General features: G+C 38.0%; 1 protein-coding gene across 5 annotated transcripts; it reads left to right on the top strand.

Moving 5' to 3' along the window:
- Positions 1–333: 333 nt before the first annotated feature.
- On the top strand, positions 334–10,292 carry LOC118557560 (sporozoite surface protein 2-like). Of its 5 annotated transcripts, XM_036127752.1 has the most exons (11): positions 334–2,522; positions 3,199–3,306; positions 3,980–4,084; positions 4,755–4,862; positions 5,537–5,644; positions 6,320–6,427; positions 7,098–7,205; positions 7,876–7,983; positions 8,653–8,760; positions 9,435–9,542; positions 9,728–10,292. In XM_036127752.1, exons 1-11 carry the CDS (start codon positions 2,400–2,402, stop codon positions 9,740–9,742), a joined length of 1,107 nt encoding a protein of 368 aa, XP_035983645.1. In that variant the 5' UTR covers positions 334–2,399; the 3' UTR covers positions 9,743–10,292. The 5 variants fall into 5 exon arrangements, with proteins under 5 accessions (XP_035983645.1, XP_035983647.1, XP_035983649.1 ...); XM_036127754.1 differs by lacking the exon at positions 3,199–3,306; XM_036127756.1 differs by lacking the exon at positions 6,320–6,427.
- Positions 10,293–13,435: the final 3,143 nt, after the last annotated feature.

The following is a 13,435-nucleotide window of genomic DNA, read 5'->3' as shown; positions in this document are numbered from 1 at the left end:
GCGCTAAGTTTAAATCACCAATCAAGAGATCAGTCAGTGTATTTTAGGAGCTGCTTAGTAGTCTATTCCAAAGACATCAGGGAAAAATAAGATAAAGTTAGTTCCGTGGTTGAATGATGAGCATAAAAAAAGTAATCAGAGAAAGAAATAAAGCATTTAAATTGGTTAAAAGGTCTCATAATTTTCAACATTTAATTGAATATAAAAAAATCACAGGCATTGAAAAGGGTGATGAGAGTGAATATATTACTGTGGTGGGCAACTTTGTCACTTGGAGTGAGCAAAACCATCTGCAGCTCAATGTGACAAAGACTAAGGAGCTAATAGTGGATCTGAGGAGGACAAAACACCTGTGACCCCTGTTTCCACCCAGGGTGTCCCTGTAGACACTGTGGAGGAGTATAAGTACATGGGAGTGTACTTTAATAATAAGTTGGACTGGACTAGAAACACCAAGGCGGTCTCCAAAAAGGGCCAAAGCAGACTCTTTTTCCTAAGGAGGCTGAGGTCCTTTACCATCTGTCCAACAATGCTGATGATGTTTTATGAATCTGTTGTGGCCAGCACGATCTTCTTTGCTGTGACATGCTGGGGCAGTGGGTTGAAGGTCGCTGACAACAACAGACTTAACAAACTGATCAGGAGGGCCGGTGATGTTGTGGGGGAGGAGTCTGACAATCTGATGACCGTGGCAGAGAGGAGGATGCTGTCCAGGTTTCAGCCCATCTTGGACAATATCTCACACTCTCTCTACAACACACTGGCCCAGCAGAGGAGCGCCACAGGAAATCTTTCCTGCCTGTGGTCATCAGTCTCTACACCGCCTCCCTCAGAGAGTCAGACACCTCCCCTCTGTAATTCTAACTCAGAATTATATAATTATTGACAGTTATTGACATTTATTAATTCTTTTGCTGTCTTTTGCACATTATTAAAAAAAATTCTGATTATGATTCTGAATAAAATAATAATTTGTAGTGATTCATTTTCTGCATTAAGTATTGAAAAGGGATGTTCAAATAATCATCAAAATATATTATATGAGGTTGTGGCTGTTCCTCATAGAATATGTGAACAAAATAAAAATGTAATCTTATTTTGGACTCCTGCTCATGTGGGTATTTTGGGAAATAAAAGAGCAGATAGATTGGCTAAGGAGGTTATTAAAAAAGATATTCATATGCCAGTAAAGTTATCTAAATCTGAAGGCAAAAGTATAGCTTGGAGAGAAAGCAGGAAGATATGGAAAATTAGGTGGGATAATGAAATAAATGGAAGGCATTTGTATAGGATACAAAATACAGTTGATGTAGTAAGAATTAGAGGAATAAACAGGAGGAAAGAGATCATTATAAATAGAATAAGAACCAGTCAGGTTTTTTTTTTATGGAACTCTTTCTAAGATGGGGAACATCTTACTGGTTTTTGTAGTTGTTGTGGTAATGTAGAAACAATGGAACATGTTTTTATTAGTTGTATAAATATGTAAATCAAAGAAGAATTAGGTTTTAATACGGAATTGAAATTGAGAATGTGGTTGATCAGTTAAATAGTATTGAGGGGAAAAAGAAGATTCTTCGTTTTTTAAAAAGTACTGGGATCATTGTGAGAATTTGAGGGATATATATAGTAGGATCCAAAAGGTGGCAGTAGTGCACAGTAATGGATGCAAGCTGAAGTAGAAGAAGACAAAGAAGAAAAAGAAGACAGCAACGATGACTAGTTGTTTGGAGCAAAGTCGGGGAGAAAATGAAACAGGACTAGAAGACACAGTGGTTATCTAAAAACTGCTCAGTGAGTATCTACGCTTTTTTAATGTAATGTATTAACATATCATTTTTGGGTCAGCCTTTTGTGATATATTTGAGAACACATGCAGGTTAGCTAGCTAGCTGTACAAGGTAAAGTGTGGACATGGTATAGGGCTGACTGATATTTAACGGCCAGAAGTCCTTACACCAATGCAGCAACCGGTTTAATGTTCTTTATGTAGAAATTTAGTTGCAGTTCCACATCTGAGTAACATTTAATCCAGCACTCTAGTTTCTATATTTGCTTATTACCTCTCCCTTTTAGACACTCACGGTGTCCCCACAACACACATTAACCAGAATTACCTAGTGTGTTAACAGCTGGTGGAAGGTTAGTCCAGAGAAGGACATGTTAACTGAGTGTGTGTTGGGTCCCCATAACTGATGTCTGAAGTGTGGGTACAACACTAAATCCAGCTGCGATCCCTGAAAATGTGGGTGTTTTGGGTTGGTTCTTTCATACAGTGTTTAATATAATATAGGTCTTTTGTTCACTATTTAATTTCAGGATTCTTTGATCTAATGTAAAACAAAATTAGCCTTTTTTTTAAAAATGATAGTTGCCTCAAATAAATTATTTGGTTTTCCATGTTTGTGTTCCAGCCGTCGACCAGTGTGGAAGCATCAGAAATGGACTCCAGTCTTCCTTCACTTTGTTCAGGCCCTCAGAGGAACAACAATGACCCCGAGGATGACAGAGCTCCTAAACAGGTAATTGCTTCAGATTTAGTTCAGAACTTAGAACTGTTTGCGTTTTTCTTCAATTTAAATCTTTGTTAGATTCTGTCTATGATATTTTTCCTGCTCTCACCTGAAAAATTTACTGGTTGTAATAAATACAAATGTAACAGTAAAGATCAGACGTGCCTGTACAATGGAATGTGTGGACATGGTGTAGGGCTGACTGATATTTAATGGCCAGAAGTCCTTACACCAATGCAGCAACCGGTTTAAGGTTCTTTATGTAGAAATTCAGTTGCAGTTCCACATCTGAGTAAGATTTAATCCAGCACTCTAATTTCTAAATTTGCTTATTACCTCTCCCTTTTAGACACTCACGGTGTCCCCACAACACACATTAACCAGAATTACCTAGTGTGTCAAAAGTTGGAGTAAGGTTAGTCCAGAGAAGGACATGTTTACTGAGTGTGTGTTGGGTCCCCATAACTGATGTCTGAAGTGTGGGTACAACACTAAATCCAGCTGCGATCCCTGAAAATGTGGATGTTTTGGGTTGGTTCTTTCATACAGTGTTTAATATAATATAGGTCTTTTGTTCACTATTTCATTTCAGGATTATTTGACCTAATGTAAAATAAAAGTAGCCTTTTTTTAAAATGATAGTTGCCTCAAAAAAAATATTTGGTTTTCCATGTTTGTGTACCAGCTGTCAACCAGTGTGGAAGCGTCAGAAATGGACTCCAGCCTTCCTTCACTTTGTTCAGGCCCTCAGAGGAACAACAATGACCCGGAGGATGACAGAGCTCCTAAACAGGTAATTGCTTCAGATTTAGTTCAGAACTTAGAACTGTTTGGGTTTTTCTTCCATTTAAATCTTTGTTAGATTCTGTCTATGATATTTTTCCCTGCTCTCACCTGAAATATGTACTGGTTTTAATAAATACAAATGTAACAGTAGAGATCAGATGTGCCTGTACAATGGAATATGTGGACATGGTGTAGGGCTGACTGATATTTAATGGCCAGAAGTCCTTACATCAATGCAGCAACCAGTTTAATGTCTTTATGTAGAAATTTAGTTGTAGTTCCACACCTGAGTAAGATTTAATCCAGCACTCTAGTTTCTAAATTGACTTATTACCTCTCCCTTTTAGACACTCACGGTGTCCCCACAACACACATTAACCAGAATTACCTAGTGTGTTAACAGCTGGTGGAAGGTTAGTCCACAGAGGGACATGTTACCTGAGTGTGTGTTGGGTCCCCATAACTGATGTCTGAAGTGTGGGTACAACACTAAATCCAGCTGCGATCCCTGAAAATGTGGATGTTTTGGGTTGGTTCTTTCATACAGTGTTTAATGTAATATAGGTCTTTTGTTCACTATTTCATTTCAGGATTCTTTGACAAAATGTAAAATAAAAGTAGCCTTTTTTTAAAATAGTCGCCTCAAATAAAGCATTTGGTTGTCCATGTTTGTGTTCCAGCCAGCGACCAGTGTGGAAGCGTCAGAAATGGACTCCAGTCTTCCTTCACTTTGTTCAGGCCCTCAGAGGAACAATGACTTGGAGGATGACAGAGCTCCTAAACAGGTAATTGCTTCAGATTTAGTTCAGAACTTAGAACTGTTTGGGTTTTTCTTCCATTTAAATCTTTTTTAGATTCCGTCTATTTTTTCCTCCTCTCACCTGAAAAACTGACTGGTTCTAATACATACAAATGTAACAGTAAAGATCAGATGTGCCTGTACAATGGAATGTGTGGACATGGTGTAGGGCTGACTGATATTTAATGGCCAAAAGTCCTTAGACCAATGCAGCAACCGGTTTAATGTTCTTTATGTAGAAATTTAGTTGCAGTTCCACATCTGAGTAAGATTTAATCCAGCACACTACTTTCTAAATTTGCTTATTACCTCTCCCTTTTAGACACTCACGGTGTCCCCACAACACACATTAACCAGAATTACCTAGTGTGTTAACAGCTGGTGGAAGGTTAGTCCAGAGAAGGCCATGTTAACTGAGTGTGTGTTGGGTCCCCATAACTGATGTCTGAAGTGTGGTTACAACACTAAATCCAGCTGCTATCCCTGAAAATGTGGATGTTTTGGGTTGGTTCTTTTATACAGTGTTTAATGTAATATAGGACTTTTGTTCACAATTTCATTTCAGGATTCTTTGACATAATGTAAAATAAAAGTAGCCTTTTTTTAAAAATAGTCGCCTCAAATAAAGCATTTGGTTGTCCATGTTTGTGTTCCAGCCAGCGACCAGTGTGGAAGCGTCAGAAATGGACTCCAGTCTTCCTTCACTTTGTTCAGGCCCTCAGAGGAACAACAATGACCCGGAGGATGACAGAGCTCCTAAACAGGTAATTGCTTCAGATTTAGTTCAGAACTTAGAACTGTTTGGGTTTTTCTTCCATTTAAATCTTTGTCAGATTCTGTCTGTGATATTTTTCCCTGCTCTCACCTGAAATATGTACTGGTTTTAATAAATACAAATGTAACAGTAGAGATCAGATGTGCCTGTACAATGGAATATGTGGACATGGTGTAGGGCTGACTGATATTTAATGGCCAGAAGTCCTTACACCAATGCAGCAACCGGTTTAATGTTCTTTATGTAGAAATTTAGTTGCAGTTCCACACCTGAGTAAGATTTAATCCAGCACAGTACTTTTTAAATTTGCTTATTACCTCTCCCTTTTAGACACTCACGGTGTCCCCACAACACACATTAACCAGAATTACCTAGTGTGTTAACAGCTGGTGGAAGGTTAGTCCACAGAGGGACATGTTACCTGAGTGTGTGTTGGGTCCCCATAACTGATGTCTGAAGTGTGGGTACAACACTAAATCCAGCTGCGATCCCTGAAAATGTGGATGTTTTGGGTTGGTTCTTTCATACAGTGTTTAATGTAATATAGGTCTTTTGTTCACTATTTCATTTCAGGATTCTTTGACAAAATGTAAAATAAAAGTAGCCTTTTTTTAAAATAGTCGCCTCAAATAAAGCATTTGGTTGTCCATGTTTGTGTTCCAGCCAGCGACCAGTGTGGAAGCGTCAGAAATGGACTCCAGTCTTCCTTCACTTTGTTCAGGCCCTCAGAGGAACAACAATGACCCGGAGGATGACAGAGCTCCTAAACAGGTAATTGCTTCAGATTTAGTTCAGAACTTAGAACTGTTTGGGTTTTTCTTCCATTTAAATCTTTGTTAGATTCTGTCTGTGATATTTTTCCCTGCTCTCACCTGAAATATGTACTGGTTTTAATAAATACAAATGTAACAGTAGAGATCAGATGTGCCTGTACAATGGAATATGTGGACATGGTGTAGGGCTGACTGATATTTAATGGCCAGAAGTCCTTACACCAATGCAGCAACCGGTTTAATGTTCTTTATGTAGAAATTTAGTTGCAATTCCACACCTGAGTAAGATTTAATCCAGCACAGTACTTTTGAAATTTGCTTATTACCTCTCCCTTTTAGACACTCACGGTGTCCCCACAACACACATTAACCAGAATTACCTAGTGTGTTAACAGCTGGTGGAAGGTTAGTCCAGAGAAGGACATGTTAACTGAGTGTGTGTTGGGTCCCCATAACTGATGTCTGAAGTGTGGGTACAACACTAAATCCAGCTGCTATCCCTGAAAATGTGGATGTTTTGGGTTGGTTCTTTTATACAGTGTTTAATGTAATATAGGACTTTTGTTCACTATTTCATTTCAGGATTCTTTGACATAATGTAAAATAAAAGTAGCCTTTTTTAAAAAATAGTCGCCTCAAATAAAGCATTTGGTTGTCCATGTTTGTGTTTCAGCCATCGACCAGTGTGGAAGCGTCAGAAATGGACTCCAGTCTTCCTTCGCTTTGTTCAGGCCCTCAGAGGAACAACAATGACTTGGAGGATGACAGAGCTCCTAAACAGGTAATTGCTTCAGATTTAGTTCAGAACTTAGAACTGTTTGGGTTTTTCTTCCATTTAAATCTTTTTTAGATTCCGTCTATTTTTTCCTCCTCTCACCTGAAAAACTGACTGGTTCTAATACATACAAATGTAACAGTAAAGATCAGATGTGCCTGTACAATGGAATTTGTGGACATGGTGTAGGGCTGACTGATATTTAATGGCCAAAAGTCCCTAGACCAATGCAGCGACCGGTTTAATGTTCTTTATGTAGAAATGTAGTTGCAGTTCCACATCTGAGTAAGATTTAATCCAGCACACTACTTTCTAAATTTGCTTATTACCTCTCCCTTTTAGACACTCACGGTGTCCCCACAACACACATTAACCAGAATTACCTAGTGTGTTAACAGCTGGTGGAAGGTTAGTCCAGAGAAGGACATGTTAACTGAGTGTGTGTTGGGTCCCCATAACTGATGTCTGAAGTGTGGTTACAACACTAAATCCAGCTGCTATCCCTGAAAATGTGGATGTTTTGGGTTGGTTCTTTTATACAGTGTTTAATGTAATATAGGACTTTTGTTCACTATTTCATTTCAGGATTCTTTGACATAATGTAAAATAAAAGTAGCCTTTTTTTAAAAATAGTCGCCTCAAATAAAGCATTTGGTTGTCCATGTTTGTGTTCCAGCCAGCGACCAGTGTGGAAGCGTCAGAAATGGACTCCAGTCTTCCTTCACTTTGTTCAGGCCCTCAGAGGAACAACAATGACCCGGAGGATGACAGAGCTCCTAAACAGGTAATTGCTTCAGATTTAGTTCAGAACTTAGAACTGTTTGGGTTTTTCTTCCATTTAAATCTATTTTAGATTCCGTCTATTTTTTCCTGCTCTCATCTGAAAAACTGACTGGTTCTAATACATACAAATGTAACAGTAAAGATCAGATGTGCCTGTACAATGGAATGTGTGGACATGGTGTAGGGCTGACTGATATTTAATGGCCAAAAGTCCTTAGACCAATGCAGCAACTGGTTTAATGTTCTTTATGTAGAAATTTAGTTGCAGTTCCACATCTGAGTAAGATTTAATCCAGCACAATACTTTCTAAATTTGCTTATTACCTCTCCCTTTTAGACACTCACGGTGTCCCCACAACACACATTAACCAGAATTACCTAGTGTGTTAACAGCTGGTGGAAGGTTAGTCCAGAGAAGGACATGTTAACTGAGTGTGTGTTGGGTCCCCATAACTGATGTCTGAAGTGTGGGTACAACACTAAATCCAGCTGCTATCCCTGAAAATGTGGATGTTTTGGGTTGGTTCTTTCATACAGTGTTTAATGTAATATAGGACTTTTGTTCACTATTTCATTTCAGGATTCTTTGACATAATGTAAAATAAAAGTAGCCTTTTTTTTAAAATAGTCACTTCAAATAAAGCATTTGGTTGTCCATGTTTGTGTTTCAGCCATCGACCAGCGTGGAAGCGTCAGAAATGGACTCCAGTCTTCCTTCACTTTGTTCAGGCCCTCAGAGGAACAACAATGACTTGGAGGATGACAGAGCTCCTAAACAGGTAATTGCTTCAGATTTAGTTCAGAACTTAGAACTGTTTGGGTTTTTCTTCCATTTAAATCTTTTTTAGATTCCGTCTATTTTTTCCTGCTCTCATCTGAAAAACTGACTGGTTCTAATACATACAAATGTAACAGTACAGATCAGATGTGCCTGTACAATGGAATATGTGGACATGGTGTAGGGCTGACTGATATTTAATGGCCAAAAGTCCTTAGACCAATGCAGCAACTGGTTTAATGTTCTTTATGTAGAAATTTAGTTGCAGTTCCACATCTGAGTAAGATTTAATCCAGCACAATACTTTCTAAATTTGCTTATTACCTCTCCCTTTTAGACACTCACGGTGTCCCCACAACACACATTAACCAGAATTACCTAGTGTGTTAACAGCTGGTGGAAGGTTAGTCCAGAGAAGGACATGTTAACTGAGTGTGTGTTGGGTCCCCATAACTGATGTCTGAAGTGTGGGTACAACACTAAATCCAGCTGCTATCCCTGAAAATGTGGATGTTTTGGGTTGGTTCTTTCATACAGTGTTTAATGTAATATAGGACTTTTGTTCACTATTTCATTTCAGGATTCTTTGACATAATGTAAAATAAAGTAGCCTTTTTTTTAAAATAGTCACCTCAAATAAAGCATTTGGTTGTCCATGTTTGTGTTCCAGCCAGCGACCAGTGTGGAAGCGTCAGAAATGGACTCCAGTCTTCCTTCACTTTGTTCAGGCCCTCAGTGGAACAACAATGACTTGGAGGATGACAGAGCTCCTAAACAGGTAATTGCTTCAGATTTAGTTGAAAACTTAGTTAGAACTGTTTGGGGTTTTCTTCCATTTAAATCTTTGTTAGACTCTGTCTATTTTTCCTGCTCTAACCTGAAAAATATACTGGTTCTAATAAATACAAATGTAACAGTGAAGATCAGATGTGCCTGTACAATGGAATGTGTGGACATGGTGTAGGGCTTACTGATATTTATTGGCCAGAAGTCCTTACACCAATGCAGCAACTCGTTGAATGTTCTTTCAGTAGAAATTTAGTTGCAGTTCCACATCTGAGTAAGATTTAATCCAGCACTCTAGTTTCTAAATTTGCGTATTACCTCTCCCTTTTAGACACTCACGGTGTCCCCACAACACACATTAACCAGAATTACCTAGTGTGTTAAATGCTGGTGGAAGGTTAGTCCCCAGAAGGACATGTTAACTGAGTGTGTGTTGGGTCCCCATAACTGATGTCTAAAGTGTAGGTACAACACTAAATCCAGCTGCGATCCCTGAAAATGTGGATGTTTTGGGTTGGTTCTTTCATAGTGTTTAATGTAATATAGGACTTTTGTTCACTATTTCATTTCAGGATTTTTGACCTAATGTAAAATAAAATTAGCCTTTTTTTAAAAAAAGATAGTTGCCTCATATAAAGCATTTGGTTGTCTATGTTTGTGTTCCAGCCATCGACCAGTGTGGAAGCGTCAGAAATGGACTTCAGTCTTCCTTCACTTTCTTCAGGTCCTCAAAGGAACAACAATGACTTGGAGGATGACAGAGCTTCTAAACAGGTAATTGCTTCAGATTTAGTTCAGAACTTAGAACTGTTTAGGGTTTTCTTCTATTTAAATTTAAAACTTTGTTAGATTCTGTCTATGATATTTTACCCCGTGCTATTTAATATCACAACATTCATAAATGTATTTGCTGAATTGGTTCTATTGATTCTTAGTTTACTTATCTGAACTTTTTTAAGGTAAAGCACCAATGAAGAGAACTCCTTGGACCCCAGAAGAAGTGCAGGTTTTGGAAAGACACATGAATACTTTCATTACATCTTTCATTGAACCAGGAAAGTATCATTATAGAAAGTGTTTAAAGGCTGAACCAACTGCTTTGAAAAACAGAACATGGAAGAATGTCATTCCATGTTCACAACCGCAAAACAGCAATCAAAACAAAACTGCAACACTGGTAATTTTAAGACAGAAAGAACATTTTATTTCATGCATATTTAGAGATGCTTGAAAAACTCTGTGGAACTTTCAGTTATGTTTTTTATATTTTAAGTTTCAAATGACTGTTCAATACAAAGAAAGAAACTAGAAAATAAGTTAATTTAGGAATCATCTGTGTTTTAAACATGTTAACTTTCAGCAGCATACCTGTGGTTTAAGTCTGCTTTTAAGTTGACCAGATTCAAGATTGTGCTCAATATCTGTTCATTTAGAGGTACAACCTATTTTCTTTTTTTAAATGTTTATTTCAAAATTGACTTAAAATGCAGGTGCAACTGTTAGTTCAATACCCTGACACATTTAAAACATGTTTTTTTTTTCTTCAGGCATTGGATTGCTTACTGGTTGAAGTATCATAAAAAGTGTTGTGAAATGTTTCATTTTCATGTAGTCTTTTTCATGTTAGTGATGACTTACTGATGATTTGGTTTAAATCTAATATGGCTGACTAAATATTTTAAGAAGAAGAGAGGTCCCTAAAAGGTAAGTTCGTATGTGTAAATTATGCAAATAATATGTAAATCTGGTCCCCATCTGCCATGTTTTTTTGGAAAATGATCAAGTCCTCATGAAGCCTGGTCCAGACAGGTTGATGACCTTACTTTTGAAATTCAGGTTTTTGAAGCTGTGTATAGGGTAATACAGCTTTACATATTGTACCATATTTTTTATGAGACTGTAGAACCACTAGAAAGGGTGGTCCCCACAAATGATGATTAAAAATGTAGTCCCCACACCCCACGGAAACCAGTCTGTGTGTGTGTGTGTGTGTGTGCGTGTGTGTGTGTCAGCTCACCCATCTGTTGTGTTAACCCTGGGGACTACAGCAGCAGACAGTTCTGATTCCCCACACATACTCATGTAGAGATGTAGGTGGTGGCGGTGAGAGGCTCGGTGCTCACGGTAACAAAAGCACAGATGTGTTTATAAAAATCCATCATAATTAAATATCTCTGAAGCAACTTGAGAGAGTAAATAAGATGCAAAAAGCCCAGGAGCTTGTACAGTACTGTTCTGCTCAAAAAACATCTCTGTTTGTTTTCAACGGTGCCAAGCAGATATAATCATTGCTCCATCCTCCTAGGATTAATTTCATCAATATTAAAGTGAATATAAACACTGGCAGATAAGACAAGCTGTATGCTTCCCCCCCGCACCGACAAACAAGATGGCAGACCTGTTTGTTGAGTTTAACAAGGAGTCGAAGGATTGCTCCTCAGCACGACTACGCTGAAGGATTTTGTGTGACCTGAGGAGCAGGTCTCGCTGAATGCTTGCAGGGATGCCAGCAGGGACCGTGAGGTGCAAAAGATAATTATCCCACAGTCAGACATTCCTCTGCACTAATAACAACTCAGGTCTCACACTTCCTGTATGTGTCTGCGTAGCCAAACACACCGCTATCATTATGCACTCCACATTGGTCTCTGAGTCCTTTTAGGTTCAGCTCAATCCAAGCACCCTCTGAGTGATGTCATCCAGCGAAAAAGAACATCTGGCAACAAAATATTACATATATATATATATATATATATATATATATATATATATATATATATATATATATATATATATATATATATATATATATATATATATATATATATATGTATATATATATATATATAAAGAGAGAGAGAGAGAGAGAGAGAGAGAGATCTCTCTCTATATATATAGATAGATAGATAGATAGATAGATAGATAGATAGATAGATAGATATAGAGAGAGATATATAGATACATATAGATAGGTATATATATATATATATATATATATATATATATATATATATATATATATATAGATAGATAGATAGATAGATAGATATAGATATATAGATAGATATAGATATAGATATAGATATACATTATTGGATGTCTCTTTCTCCATTTGATTTAATGCTAGAAATGACTATATAGTTTTTTCTTTTAAAATGGCTTTATGCTCACCATCTACCTGGTTATCAGTTGCCCATCATTATCACAGTTGTGAAAGTTAAGTCTATTTGCTCTGTAGAAATGTCTCTTTTAACTAAATACCATAAAATCCTCAAGCTGCTGTCACACAGTTTTGTAACTATCCACATATGTTGGCACACATTAAAAAAAACACACAATTTAAGTGGAATGGAGCCCATTTTGTGAAATCTTGAGTTTTATGCTGTCTGGGAAACATGTTGATCTCTTGGGCCCCTTCTGTTTATTCAATTCAGTAAAATTTTATTTATATATCCGCAATTCACAACAAATGTCATCTCAAAGTTTTGACAAGCAGCAGTCACTCCTCCTGAAAGAGCGTAGAGCCACAGTGGGTGGTCGTCTGCATTGTTGATGGCTTTGCAGCAATCCCTCATACTGAGCAAGCATGAAGCGACAGTGGAGAGGAAAACTCCCCTTTAACAGGGAGGAAAACCTCCAGCAGAACCAGAACCAGTGTGAACGCTCATCTGCCTCGACCCACTGGGGGTTACAGAAGACAGAGCAGAGACACAGAAAGCACAGAAGCACACATTGATCCAGGAATACTTTCTATGCTATGGGGTAATAGAGGGTGATCTGCCTCCCCTGGATGATGTCAGCTAACAGAACGCCAGACCAGGTGTACCTACTATGAAGAAAATAAATGACAGAGAACAAAAAGTTAAAAGTTGAAATAACAATCAACGCAAATTGGAGAGAACTCAGCAGAGAGAAAGACCCTGATGTCCTCCAAGCCGAAGCCTATAGCAGCACTACAGAGATAGCTCAGGATAACCTAAGGCCACTCTAACTCTTCATCAAAAAGGAATTAGATGCAGAAAATAAGGTTAGATGGATACATATGACAGAAAAAGATGAGAGAGTAAGAAGTTACAGTGGCAAAGGTATACATGATTCAATAGAAAAATAATGCTACCACGTTGCCATTAAACACATTTGATGATGTAGCATTCATAATTTGATCACCAACTAAAGTAGGCTTCAACAGACCTTTTGGACAGTTTAGACATTCTGCAGCCTGAGCGCTGCTGTCCTGAAAGGCAATGAATATGTAATCCTCTCTGACAGCGGCTCTGTCTCAATTCAGGGGCCGCATCCTTCGAAGGACGTATTTGTGGGCCGATTACGTCACAGCGCCGCAACGAAGGCTGTTCCAGTTCACCAATCCTTCAAAGACTCCTTCAAACGTGTGAATAAAGTTGAATATATTACAGTTTCTGGGACATAAAAGTATCCTTTAAAAGGTTTTTAGAAGAGAAGTTAGCTGCGTTAAAGCGGAATACCTGCTCGGACCGTAGCCGGCTCGCCTGGAGCTTTCAGCTCCTGCTGGCTTTCTGCTATGAGAAATATTTCCCATGTCTAAAGTCAGGGTTTGGTTAGTTCATTATTATTATTATTATTCCCCACAAATAAGCTGATTTAAGCCTTTCTCATAAAGTTAGAGGGTTAGTGTTTTTAAGTTGGAA

Source organism: Fundulus heteroclitus, chromosome 23, assembly GCF_011125445.2.
Source record: "Fundulus heteroclitus isolate FHET01 chromosome 23, MU-UCD_Fhet_4.1, whole genome shotgun sequence".
Taxonomy (NCBI): domain Eukaryota; kingdom Metazoa; phylum Chordata; class Actinopteri; order Cyprinodontiformes; family Fundulidae; genus Fundulus; species Fundulus heteroclitus.
The sequence above is the reverse complement of the archived record's forward strand: the minus strand, read 5'-3'. Positions and strand labels throughout refer to the sequence as shown.

Coding starts and splice junctions, on each gene's coding strand:
- LOC118557560 (XM_036127752.1), top strand. CDS start 2,400: ATGTTTGTGTTCCAGCCGTCGACCAGTGTGGAAGCATCAGAAATGGAC. Junction 4,085..4,754: donor ATGACAGAGCTCCTAAACAG/GTAATTGCTTCA, acceptor TTTGTGTTCCAG/CCAGCGACCAGTGTGGAAGC. Junction 8,761..9,434: donor ATGACAGAGCTCCTAAACAG/GTAATTGCTTCA, acceptor TTTGTGTTCCAG/CCATCGACCAGTGTGGAAGC.